The sequence below is a fragment of the Ascaphus truei genome, chromosome 15 (assembly GCF_040206685.1).
Source record: "Ascaphus truei isolate aAscTru1 chromosome 15, aAscTru1.hap1, whole genome shotgun sequence".
Lineage (NCBI taxonomy): Eukaryota > Metazoa > Chordata > Amphibia > Anura > Ascaphidae > Ascaphus > Ascaphus truei.
Window position 1 is genome coordinate 21,018,119 of NC_134497.1, and position 14,829 is coordinate 21,032,947.

Genomic DNA, 14,829 nt, shown 5'->3' on the forward strand with positions numbered 1-14,829 from the left:
GAATTCAAAAAGGGTGTACTTTCTTTTTCACACAACTGTATATACACACACAGCTAGTCGGGGAGGCGGGCGGGTGTTCTGTATACTTATACACAGTGATACACATACACTGATATAGATATAGACACACAGAGTATCATACTAACACTGATACACATACTGACACACTGATACACACATACTCAGATACACTGATACACAGACACACATTGATACACATACACTGATACAGACACATTGTATCGTACTAACACACTGATACATATAGTGACACACATACTCAGATACACTGATACACAGACACACACATTGATACACATACACTGATACAGACACACTGTATCATACTAACACACTGATACACCCATACTTACTAGTGAGGAGCGCGTGTGAACGTCCCCCCAGAGGAAACAAAATGGCCGCTTTCAATCTCTGGTATCACGTGGGGGCCAACAGGATGCCGCAAGGTCATCAGTTGCGGCTTCCTATTGGCCCTTGTGACGCGGGGGGGGGGGGGGGGTTAGATACTGAAAAGTACCAGCGCTATCAACCAGGAATTTTATTTCAATTTATTTAAGGAAGTAATACACTGAGAGTTACCTCTCATTTTCAAGTATGTCCTGGGCAGTTATAAAGTTATAAAAATACATGGTTACATTAAAAGAACAGGGTTATACAGTCACTTCACAGGGGATAAAGTGGTTTGTGAGTTTCAGATTGAAATAGAGCAGCTTTAACATCACCAAACGTCAGCGAAGGGCAGCAAATGGCTCGCACCCTTTGGCTGCCCTTCAGCTGCGCCAAAGGCTGTCCGCCTTTGGGGCAACGCAGATGTACACTGGGGTGGTTGAGATTCAATGATACTGTGAATGCAAAGTTCTTTGTCTTCTTGGCTCATTAACATTCCAGTGGGTGGGGTTGACGTTCCACAAAGTACAAGCAAATGTTAACCCTTAGCACGCTGGTCTTGTGCAGAGGCGAGCAGCTCTTGGGGAAGTCCGCCTTTGGGGCGACGCAGATGTACACTGGGGTGGTTGAGATTCAATGCAGGAATCCCGGAAGCTGAAATGAATCCGGGGGGGGGGGGGGGGGGGGGGAGGGGGCATGACTTTCCTGCACTGAAGAGGTTAATATGGGTGATGGTCACTGTTTGACACAGGTGACCTGGTCAGTGCCGGGCCATTTTTTGCCAGAATCCGTCCTTGATGCATTATTTATTTATTTATAAAATATTTTACCAGGAAGTAATACATTGAGAGTTACCTCTCGTTTTCAAGTATGTCCTGGGCACAGAGTTAAGACAAATAATACATGGTTACAAATACAGTTACATAAATGAACAGGGTATACATTATATACAAGACATTGCGTGCACAGTTATTAAAGAAAATGTATATTATGGGCGTATGAAACAGTTACAGACCAGATTAAAATATGAGACAGCCTTAGATTTGAAAGAACTTAAACTGGTGGTGGATGTGAGAGTCTCTGGTAGGTTGTTCCTGTTTTGGGGTGCACGGTAAGAGGAGGAGGAGCGGCCGGATACTTTGTTGAGCCTTGGGACCATGAACAGTCTTTTGGAGTCTGATCTCAGGTGATAGGTGCTGCGTGTGGTAGGGGTGAGGAGCTTGTTCAGATAGATGGGTAGCTTGCCCATGAAGAATTTAAAGGCAAGACAGGAAAGGTGAACTTTGCGCCTAGACTCTAGTGATGACCAATCTAGTTCTTTGAGCATTTCGCAGTGATGTGTGTTGTAGTTGCATTGGAGAACAAAACGACAAATTGAATTGTAGAGGGTGTCAAGTTTGCTAAGGTGGGTTTGAGGAGCCGAGCCATATACTATGTCTCCATAGTCAATAATTGGCATTAGCATCTGCTGTGCGACACGCTTTCTGACCAGGAGACGTAGGGAGGATTTGTTCCATTAGTTACAGCATGTGTGTAGGAAGGTGAAGATTGTGCAAGTAAGGGCCAAAACCACCAGGAAATCAGCCGGTTCCATGCTGACCACATCTCAGACACACTGGGTTAGCTTGGGAAGTGTCCGTGGACTGGGGGAATGCTCCATGGCAGTGTGTGTGTGTACAATTGTATGTGTGTGTGCATGTGAGTCAATCTGCTCTGTGTATATCAGTGTGTGTGAGTCAGTCTGCTTTGTGTATCTGTGTGTGTTCGTATCAGTGTGTATGTATGTGTGTCAGTCTTCTCTGTGTGTTAGGACCTGCGAACTGGTCATGCCTTGAAAGTGGCTCGCAGGCTTATACGCTTTGGCCAAAGGGTTAACTAAATGACCCTTTTTCAAGAGATATATAGGTATTTCACTGTATATTTTTGTCACATTGGATGCTGCTCTGGACTTCTTTGTTTCTCTGTGTGTATTAGTGTGTGTGTTTGTGTGTTCGTATCATTGTGTGTGCATATGAGTCAGTCTGCTGTGTGTGTATCAGTCTGTGCGTGTGTGTATTTGAATCAGTCTGCTCTCTCTTTGTGTGTGTGTTTCTATCATTGTGTGTGTATCTGAGTCAGTCTACTCTGTGTGTATCAGTGGATGTGTGTGTATCAGTGAATGTATGTGTGTATCTGAGTCCGTTTGCTCTTGGTGTATCAGTGTGTCTGTGTGTGTATCTGAGTCAATCTGCTCTGTATATAATCAGCATTATCACCTTCTGCCCGTGTCTCACCACTGCTGGATGAAGCCTCCCCAATGATCTCCCAGGTCCTGCGGTTACAGCCTCTCTTCTCCTCATTTCACCAACACATTCCCTCATCCCATCCTCCCATCTTAATTTTGCTCCCTGTCTTGCTCTTTTCATCTCTCTTGGAATCCAGTTGAGTTCCATCTTTGTCCAACGATGTTCATTCCTTCTTGCGAAATGTCCAGCCACCATTTTACTTTCTTCCCCCTTGGGATGATGTCACAGCCTTTTATTTGTATCCGAACCCATTCATTCTTTTTCCCGTCTCTTCGGGTAATACCCAGCATGCCTCTCCCCATACTTCGGGTAATACCCAGCATGCATCTCTCCATACTTCTCTGCATTGTCTGAATTATCTTAGCATTTAGGGTCCGAGTGTCACTCCCATACCTGAGCACGGGCAGGATACACGGGTCACATCCATAAGTGAGCACGGGCAGGATACACGGGTCACATCCATACGTGAGCGCGGGCAGGATACACGGGTCACATCCATACGTGAGCAGGGGCGGGATACACGGGTCACATCCATACGTGAGCGCAGGCAGGATACACGGGTCACATCCATACGTGAGCACGGGCAGGATACATGGGTCACATCCATACGTGAGCAGGGGCGGGATACACGGGTCACATCCATACGTGAGCGCAGGCAGGATACACGGGTCACATCCATACGTGAGCGCGGGCAGGATACACGGGTCACATCCATACGTGAGCAGGGGCGGGATACACGGGTCACATCCATACGTGAGCGCAGGCAGGATACACGGGTCACATCCATACGTGAGCGCGGGCAGGATACACGGGTCACATCCATACGTGAGCGCGGGCAGGATACACGGGTCACATCCATATGTGAGCGCGGGCAGGATACACGGGTCACATCAATACATGAGCACAGGCAGGATACATATGTCACATCCATACGTGAGCGCGGGCAGGATACACGGGTCACATCCATACGTGAGCATGGGCAGGATACACGGGTCACATCCATACGTGAGCGCGGGCAGGATACACGGGTCACATCCATACGTGAGCATGGGCAGGATACACGGGTCACATCCATACGTGAGCACGGGCAGGATATACGGTCACATCCATACGTGAGCATGGGCAGGATACACGGGTCACATCCATACGTGAGCACGGGCAGGATATACGGTCACATCCATACGTGAGCGCAGGCAGGATACACGGGTCACATCCATACGTGAGCACGGGCAGGATATACGGTCACATCCATACGTGAGCGCAGGCAGGATACACGGGTCACATCCATACGTGAGTGCAGGCAGGATACACGGGTCACATCCATACGTGAGCGCAGGCAGGATACACGGGTCACATCCATACGTGAGCGCGGGCAGGATACACGGGTCACATCCATACATGAGCGCGGGCAGGATACACGGATCACATCCATACGTGAGCGCGGGAAGGATACACGGGTCACATCCATACGTGAGCGCGGGCAGGATACACGGGTCACATCCATACGTGAGCGCGGGCAGGATACATGGGTCACATCCATACGTGAGCACGGGCAGGATACACGGGTCACATCCATACGTGAGGACGGGCAGGATACACGGGTCAATCCATACGTGAGCACGGGCAGGATACACGGGTCACATCCATACGTGAGCACGGGCAGGATACACGGGTCACATCCATACGTGAGCACGGGCAGGATACATGGGTCACATCCATACGTGAGCGCGGGCAGGATACACGGGTCACATCCATACGTGAGCACGGGCAGGATATATGCGTCCCACCCATACGTGAGCGCAGGCAGGATACACGGGTCACATCCATACGTGAGCACGGGCAGGATACACAGGTCACATCCATACGTGAGCACGGGCAGGATACACGGGTCACATCCATACGTGAGCACGGGCAGAATACACGGGTCACATCCATACGTGAGCGCGGGCAGGATACACGGGTCATCTCCATACGTGAGCACGGGCAGGATACACGGGTCACATCCATACGTGAGCACGGGCAGGGTACACGGGTCACATCCATACGTGAGCACGGGCAGGATACACGGGTCACATCCATACGTGAGCATGGTCAGGATACACGGGTCACATCCATACGTGAGCACGGGCAGGATGCACGGGTCACATCCATACGTGAGCACGGGCAGGATACACGGGTCACATCCATACGTGAGCATGGTCAGGATACACTGGGAGAAACCTTTCTTCTTGAGGCGCAGGGGAAGGTTCCCTTGAAATATTGTCTTGTTTCTTCCAAATTACCTCCATCCCATCTCCATTCTCCTGCTGGTTCCATTCACAAGGTTCCCACCCATTGTTACTCGCCGGCCAAGGAAGCCACAGCCTGAGACTTCTGGTCCGATTCCATGTACTTCGATCCTTGCACACTTGGCACGTTTGTTGAACATCACTTATATACCAGTGAATACAGTATGACCTAATGTTAATTAAACCCCGCAGTGATCCCTCCAACCTGGCACCTTAATACACCCCCCCCATGTGACTGAGATCTGTGCCACTATATATAATCACTACAGGGCATTTCAACATTACCGTTGATGCTTGATGTTTTAACCTCTTCACTACCGGAGGTGCCACAATGCTGAACAAGGAAGCATTTGGTTATAGACCCCCCCCCTGGCAGTGAAGGGGTTAAGTAAATGACACCCTTCTCCACCCTCCCCCCCCCCCCCCCCCCAATCTTTTGAGCTGATTCTGAAGGCTCACAGCTCTAGCACTTCTGCCCAGTGAGCTGTGAACGGCTTACTGATCTGACTCCACATTAGAGCCCAGCGATTGAATTCCTTTACTGGCAAAGTGAATAATGATTTCCATATAAATGCACCCAGATTTAACACTTTCATTGTTCGGGCAAATAATCCCTCCCTACTGCCTACCACTGCCCCATATAACTCTATTCTGTCCCTATAACTCCTCCTATTAACCAATATATATCCGCTCCCTATAACCCCTTCTATTACCCCATATAACCACTCCCTATAACTCCTTCTATTACCCCATATAACTCCTCCTATTACCCCATAGAACCTCTCCATATAACGCCTCCCATTGCCCCATATAACCTCCCTATAACTCCTCTTATTACCCAATATAACCGCTCCCTATTACTCATCCTATTACCCCATATAACCGCTCCCTGTAACTCCTCCTATTACCCCATAACTGCTCCCTATAACTTCTCTTATTACCCCATATAACCGCTCCCTATAACTCCTCCTATTACCCCATATAACCGCTCCCTATAACTCCTCCTATTACCCCATATAACCGCCCCCTATAACTCCTCCTATTACCCCATATAACCGCTCCCTATTATAAACACTCACGACACAGGAGTTAAACACCTTAAAGACACAAATGATTACATACAAGGACTGGGAGGGGTGGATATGATCCTGCCCCATACAGAAAGCAGCTTGTTCTGTGTGACGCTCAAACAGCTGGTTACACAATCTCACTACCAGTTACTCATTCCAAAAGCATTTTATTTTTGTTAAAGCTGCACTCCCACGTAGGAGCAAAGTGACCTAATGACGGGGACATGTTTAATGGGTTAAACTGTCAGTCCCCCGTAGGAGCAAAGTGACCTAATGACAGGGACATGTTTAATGGGTTAAAGGGTCAGTCCCACGTAGGGGCAAAGTGACCTAATGACAGGGACATGTTTAATGAGTTAAAGGGTCAGTCCCACGTAGGGGCAAAGTGACCTAATGACAGGGACATGTTTAATGGGTTAAATGGCAGTTCCACGTAGGAGCACAGTGACCTAATGACAGGGACATGTTTAATTGTATTGTATTGTATGTCTTTATTTATATAGCACCATTAATGTACATAGCGCTTCACAGTAGTAATACACGTGGTAATCAAATAACAGATAATATAAATAACAGAGCATGGGAATAAGTGCTTCAGACATAAAAGTAACATTAAGGAAGAGAAGTCCCTGCTCCGAGGAGCTTACAATCTAATTGGTAGGTAGGGGGACCGTACAGAGACAGTAGGAGGGAGTTCTGGTAAGTGCGTCTGCAGGGGGCCAAGCTTTATGTATCATGTATAGTATTTGCCACAGTGCTATTCATATGCTTCTTTAAGCAAGTGTGTCTTAAAGGTGGATAGAGAGGGTGCAAGTCGGGTACCGAGGGGAAGGGCATCCCAGAGGTGTGGGGCAGTCAGTGAGAAAGGTTTAAGGCGGGAGAGGACTTTAGATACAAAGGGGGTAGAGAGAAGACATCCTTGAGAAGAACGCATGAGTCGGGATGGTGCATAGCGAGTTTAATGGGTTAAAGAGTCAGCCCCACGTAGGAGCAAAGTGACCTAATGACCGTGACGTGTTTAATGGGTTAAAGCAGGAGTGCGCAAACTTGCCCCCCTATATGCACTCCCCCCCCCGCTCGCGCTCCCTCCTTACCTTGTCGCTGGTGTCACGTTGCCATGGCAACGTGTTGCCGGAGACAAGGTAAGCGAGTTACAGAGGCCTCCCGCACTTCATTTAAATGCCTTGAGGAAGCGCGCGGGGCCTCTGTAACAGCCACGCCCCCCTACCCCCCCAAAAAAATATCCCACGCCCCCCAGTTTGCATGGGTTAAAGGGTCAGTCCCATGTAGGAGTAGTGACCTAATGACAGGGACGTTTTTAATAGGTTAAAGGGTAATGTGTTTTAGGAACTGACAGTCTGATCATCCACAGATAGTAGATAAAGATGGTAAAAACCTTCCAAAGGTTTTGGTCTACCATGGGAATGTTAAAAAAGGATTTACACGCGCTAATAATAATAGCCTTTTTTTGCAATGGTGTCAACCAGCTATATTTTAACTTATTATTAATAGCCGGCGTTGCTCAGGATCTCTATGGCTGCGTCCATGCTGGGACGCGCGCGACGGACCGCGTGACATCATGCGCGCCTGTCATCCAAGCCATCTGTGGCCATTGATCCACAGCGACGGGGAGGCGTGTCCATGACATCACATGAGCGGTTCGCCCCCATTGGCTGAACCGCTCACGTGACCCGGGTCGTGGCGAGAGAAAAAAAAGAAATAAAATGTTGTCTCGTGAAGAAACAGCCGCGCACGTGCGCACGCTCTATGGACGGTCCCATGGACTCAGTGTGTTTGAGATCGCCGCTGTCGCAAGTGTGGTTGCTCTAAGCATAGACGCGGTCTAAGAAACCAACCTCACCCCGCCCCCTCCTCCTCTGATCCCCCTACCTACCCCCTCTTCTCTCCTCCATTCTTTCTCTCTCTCTCCCCTTCTTTCTCTCTCCTTCTTTCCCTCTCTCCTTCTTTTTCTCTCTGCCCTTCTTCTTTCTCTCTCTCCTTTCTCTCTCGCTCTCCTTCTTATTTCTCTCTCTCTCCTCCTCTTCTCTCTTCCCCTCCCATCACTTGGCTTTAATACAGGCATACCCCGCATTAACGAACGCAATGGGACCGGAGCATGTATGTAAAGCGAAAATGTACTTAAAGTGAAGCACTACCTTTCCCCACTTATCGATGCATGTACTGTACGGCAATCGTCATATACGTGTATAACTGATGTAAATAACGCATGTATAACAGGCTGTATAGTCTCCCCGCATGCGCACAGCTTCAGTACAGGTAGGGAGCCGGTATTGCTGCTCAGGCCGTGCTGACAGGCGCATGCGTGAGCTGCCGTTTGCCTATTGGGCTGTAACTTATGATGTCCCCAATTCTTCCCTGCCTCTCCCTCTCTTTCCTTCTCCAGCAACTTTACTTTCTCCTCCAGTGCCAACTGTCTTCCTCCCTTTCTTTCTTCGTCTTTCTGTGTAAACTTTATAGCTATCCGACTCTTTATCTGCCACCAGGCTATGTGCATTATGATGTCACATGCCAGATGCATAGCCTACCAAGTACGATGTTATGTGTATTACATAAACCTTTACATACAAGTGAGGATCGGACATGCACATATAGATACAAAAAGATATTGATTAAACGTGGTTCTCTCATTAGTTCACTTCAGGGATTATATTGGGGCTGACTTTTGAACTCAAACGGGGGGATAGACAGAATCGTTTAGAGCAGAGGTCTCCAGCTCCAGCCCTCAAGGACCGCTAACAGTGCAGGATTTAAGGATAGCCTCTCATTAGCACAGGTGGCCCAATCATTTTGACTGAACCACCTGTGCTCTAGCAGGGGTATCCGTAAAACCTGCACTGTTAGTGGTCCTTGAGGACTGAGGTTGGGGACCTCTGCTTTAGAGACAGCGTGTGCGGAAAGAGTATGGGATGAGGGTTTATGGCTGCAAGAGCAGCTAAGGCTGAGTCCACGCTGCCGCTGAGCTCGCTCATGCTTGGAGAGCGGTGATGTCACCAGCATGAGCGATCGCTGTCCTGCAATATTTTTAGAGCAGGAGTGGGGGGGGGGGTGGCTATTACGGGAGGGGTGTGTCATTGGCTGTATCTCTCTCTCTCTCTCCCCCCCCCATTGCTCTCTCTCTCTCCCCCCCATTGCTCTCTCTACCCCCCCATTGCTCTCTCTCCCCCCCATTGCTCTCTCTCTCCCCTCCCCATTGCTCTCTCTCTCCCCCCCCCATTGCTCTCTCTCTCCCCCCCCATTGCTCTCTCCCCCCCCATTGCTCTCTCTTCCCCCCATTGCTCTCTCCCCCGCCCCCTCTGTGCTCTCTCCCCCCGCCCCCCCCCCTGTGCTCTCTCCCCCGCCCCCCCCTGTGCTCTCTCCCCCGCCCCCCCCTGTGCTCTCTCTCCCCCCCATTGCTCTCTCCCCCCCCCATTGCTCTCTCCCCCCCCCATTGCTCTTTCTCCCCCCCCCCATTGCTCTTTCTCCTCCCCCCATTGCTCTCTCCCCCGCCCTCTCTGTGCTCTCTCCCCCCCGCCCCCCCCTGTGCTCTCTCTTTCCTGCCCCCCTGTGCTCTCTCCCCCGCCCCCCCTGCTCTCCCGCCCCCCCCCTGTGCTCTCTCTCCCACGCGCCCCCCCTGCACTCTCGCTCCCCCTGCGCTCTCTCCCCCCCCCTGCGCTCTCTCTTCCCTGCCCCCGCTGCGCTCTCTCTTCCCTGCCCCCCCTGCGCGCTCTCTCCCCTGCCCCCCCTGCGCTCTCTCTCCCGGCCATCCCCCCTCTCTCTCCCCCACCCCCGCCTGCGATCTCTCTCCCCTGCCCCCCCTGCGCTCTCTCTCCCCTGCCCCCCCTGCGCTCTATCTCCCGGCCATCCCCCCTCTCTCCCCTAAATAACCACCCTATAACCAGTCCCTATAACTCCTCCTATTGCTCCATATAACCGCTCCCTATAACTCTTCCTATTACCCCATATAATCCCTCCCTATAACTCCTCCTATTACCCCATATAACCGCTCCCTATAACTCCTCCTATTACCCCATATAACCCCTCCCTATAACTCCTCCTATTACCCCATATAACTGCTCCCTATAACTGCTCCTATTACCCCATATAACCCCTCCCTATAACTGCTCCTATTACCCCATATAACCGCTCCCTATAACTCCTCCTATTACCCCATATAACAGCTCCCTATAACTCCTCCTATTACCCCATATAACTGCTCCTATTACCCCATATAACCCCTCCCTATAACTCCTCCTATTGCCCCATATAACCCCTCCCTATAACTCCTCCTATTGCCCCATATAACCGCTCCCTATAACTCCTGCATGGGACCCCTGTACCCCATGTTACTGTACACGCGTGTTCCCTTGTCTCCCTAGTTAAGTACATGAAGGAGATATCCCCGTATTTCAAAGGCTCGCCCCCCCCCCAGCGGCTCTGTGGATTGGGATGTCACCCCGCCCGCCTCCCTGCCGAGGAGGAGCTCGCCCTCTCTCTCCTCCCAAGACATTAAGGACGGCAAGAGCCTTCCCCTGAGGATGTGCTACGTGTCACGGAGATTCTTACCCCCGGACCCCGAGCCCAGGTGAGAAGGAGACAGGAGCAGGTGACCAGTCAGAGGGGCGAGGGTTCGCTAAGGGACAAGCTTAATGCTGCCTCTGTCATGTCTTCCCGCTGACCGCTGATCCTACAGTGAGACGCGCACAGACACACTGATACAGTGACACACTAATGCACACACTGACGCACTCCGAGACACGGACGCACTATGAGACACAGACACACTGATACAGTGACACACTAATGCACACACTGACGCACTATGAGACACAGACACACTGATACAGTGACACACTAATGCACACACTGACGCACTATGAGACACAGACACACTGATACAGTGACACACTAATGCACACACTGACGCACTCCGAGACACTGACGCACTATGTGACACAGACACACTGATACAGTGACACACTAATGCACACACTGACGCACTCCGAGACACGGACGCACTATGAGACACAGACATACTGATACAGTGACACACTAATGCACACACTGACGCACTCCGAGACACTGACGCACTATGAGACACAGACACACTGATACAGTGACACACTAATGCACACACTGACGCACTCCGAGACACGGACGCACTATGAGACACAGACACACTGATACAGTGACACACTAATGCACACACTAATGCACACACTGACGCACTATGAGACACAGACACACTGATACAGTGACACACTAATGCACACACTGACGCACTCCGAGACACGGACGCACTATGAGACACAGACACACTGATACAGTGACACACTAATGCACACACTGACGCACTCCGAGACACAGACGCACTATGAGACACAGACACACTGATACAGTGACACACTAATGCACACACTGACGCACTCCGAGACACTGACGCACTATGAGACACAGACACACTGATACAGTGACACACTAATGCACACACTGACGCACTCCGAGACACTGACGCACTATGAGACACAGACACACTGATACAGTGACACACTAATGCACAAACTGACGCACTCTGAGACACTGACGCACTATGAGACACAGACAGTGACACACCTAATGCACACACTGACGCCACTCCGAGACACGGGACGCACTATGAGACACAGACACACTGATACAGTGACACACTAATGCACTACACTGACGCACTATGAGACACAGACACACTGATACAGTGACACACTAATGCACACACTGAGCACTATGAGACACAGGACACACTGATACAGTGACACACTAATGCACACACTGACGCACTCCGAGACACTGACGCACTATGGTGACACAGACACACTGATACCAGTGACACACTAATGCACACACTGACGCACTCCGAGACACACGGACGCACCTATCGAGACACAGACATACTGATACAGTGACACACTAATGCACACACTGACGCACCTCCGAGACACTGACGCACTATGAGACACAGACACACTGATACAGTGACACACTAATGCACACACTGACGCACTCCGAGACACGGACGCACTATGAGACACAGACACACTGATACAGTGACACACTAATGCACACACTAATGCACACACTGACGCACTATGAGACACAGACACACTGATACAGTGACACACTAATGCACACACTGACGCACTCCGAGACACGGACGCACTATGAGACACAGACACACTGATACAGTGACACACTAATGCACACACTGACGCACTCCGAGACACAGACGCACTATGAGACACAGACACACTGATACAGTGACACACTAATGCACACACTGACGCACTCCGAGACACTGACGCACTATGAGACACAGACACACTGATACAGTGACACACTAATGCACACACTGACGCACTCCGAGACACTGACGCACTATGAGACACAGACACACTGATACAGTGACACACTAATGCACAAACTGACGCACTCTGAGACACTGACGCACTATGAGACACAGACACACTGATACAGTGACACACTAATGCACACACTGACGCACTCCGAGACACGGACGCACTATGAGACACAGACACACTGATACAGTGACACACTAATGCACACACTGACGCACTATGAGACACAGACACACTGATACAGTGACACACTAATGCACACACTGACGCACTCCGAGACACTGACGCACTATGAGACACAGACACACTGATACAGTGACACACTAATGCACACACTGACGCACTCCGAGACACTGACGCACTATGAGACACAGACACACTGATACAGTGACACACTAATGCACAAACTGACGCACTCCGAGACACTGACGCACTATGAGACACAGACACACTGATACAGTGACACACTAATGCACACACTGACGCACTCCGAGACACGGAGGCACTATGAGACACAGACACACTGATACAGTGACACACTAATGCACACACTGACGCACTATGAGACACAGACACACTGATACAGTGACACACTAATGCACACACTAATGCACACACTGACGCACTATGAGACACAGACACACTGATACAGTGACACACTAATGCACACACTGACGCACTCCGAGACACTGACGCACTATGAGACACAGACACACTGATACAGTGACACACTAATGCACACACTGACGCACTCCGAGACACGGACGCACTATGAGACACAGACACACTGATACAGTGACACACTAATGCACACACTGACGCACTCCGAGACACGGAGGCACTATGAGACACAGACACACTGATACAGTGACACACTAATGCACACACTGACGCACTATGAGACACAGACACACTGATACAGTGACACACTAATGCACACACTGACGCACTCCGAGACACGGACGCACTATGAGACACAGACACACTGATACAGTGACACACTAATGCACACACTGACGCACTATGAGACACAGACACACTGATACAGTGACACACTAATGCACACACTGACGCACTATGAGACACAGACACACTGATACAGTGACACACTAATGCACACACTGACGCACTCCGAGACACTGACGCACTATGTGACACAGACACACTGATACAGTGACACACTAATGCACACACTGACGCACTCCGAGACACGGACGCACTATGAGACACAGACATACTGATACAGTGACACACTAATGCACACACTGACGCACTCCGAGACACTGACGCACTATGAGACACAGACACACTGATACAGTGACACACTAATGCACACACTGACGCACTCCGAGACACGGACGCACTATGAGACACAGACACACTGATACAGTGACACACTAATGCACACACTAATGCACACACTGACGCACTATGAGACACAGACACATTGATACAGTGACACACTAATGCACACACTGACGCACTCCGAGACACGGACGCACTATGAGACACAGACACACTGATACAGTGACACACTAATGCACACACTGACGCACTCCGAGACACAGACGCACTATGAGACACAGACACACTGATACAGTGACACACTAATGCACACACTGACGCACTCCGAGACACTGACGCACTATGAGACACAGACACACTGATACAGTGACACACTAATGCACACACTGACGCACTCCGAGACACTGACGCACTATGAGACACAGACACACTGATACAGTGACACACTAATGCACAAACTGACGCACTCTGAGACACTGACGCACTATGAGACACAGACACACTGATACAGTGACACACTAATGCACACACTGACGCACTCCGAGACACGGACGCACTATGAGACACAGACACACTGATACAGTGACACACTAATGCACACACTGACGCACTATGAGACACAGACACACTGATACAGTGACACACTAATGCACACACTGACGCACTCCGAGACACTGACGCACTATGAGACACAGACACACTGATACAGTGACACACTAATGCACACACTGACGCACTCCGAGACACTGACGCACTATGAGACACAGACACACTGATACAGTGACACACTAATGCACAAACTGACGCACTCCGAGACACTGACGCACTATGAGACACAGACACACTGATACAGTGACACACTAATGCACACACTGACGCACTCCGAGACACGGAGGCACTATGAGACACAGACACACTGATACAGTGACACACTAATGCACACACTGACGCACTATGAGACACAGACACACTGATACAGTGACACACTAATGCACACACTAATGCACACACTGACGCACTATGAGACACAGACACACTGATACAGTGACACACTAATGCACACACTGACGCACTCCGAGACACT

At 50.2% G+C, this 14,829-nt stretch overlaps 1 protein-coding gene across 1 annotated transcript in view; it reads left to right on the forward strand.

Annotated features, from left to right (window-relative positions):
• SNTA1 (syntrophin alpha 1) overlaps nt 1–14,829 on the forward strand; it is a 37,059-nt gene that overhangs the window by 1,583 nt on the left and 20,647 nt on the right. Inside the window, 2 exon segments of the mRNA XM_075571212.1 lie at nt 10,428–10,468; nt 10,470–10,633. Of these exon segments, the coding sequence (XP_075427327.1) occupies nt 10,428–10,468; nt 10,470–10,633 (205 nt within the window).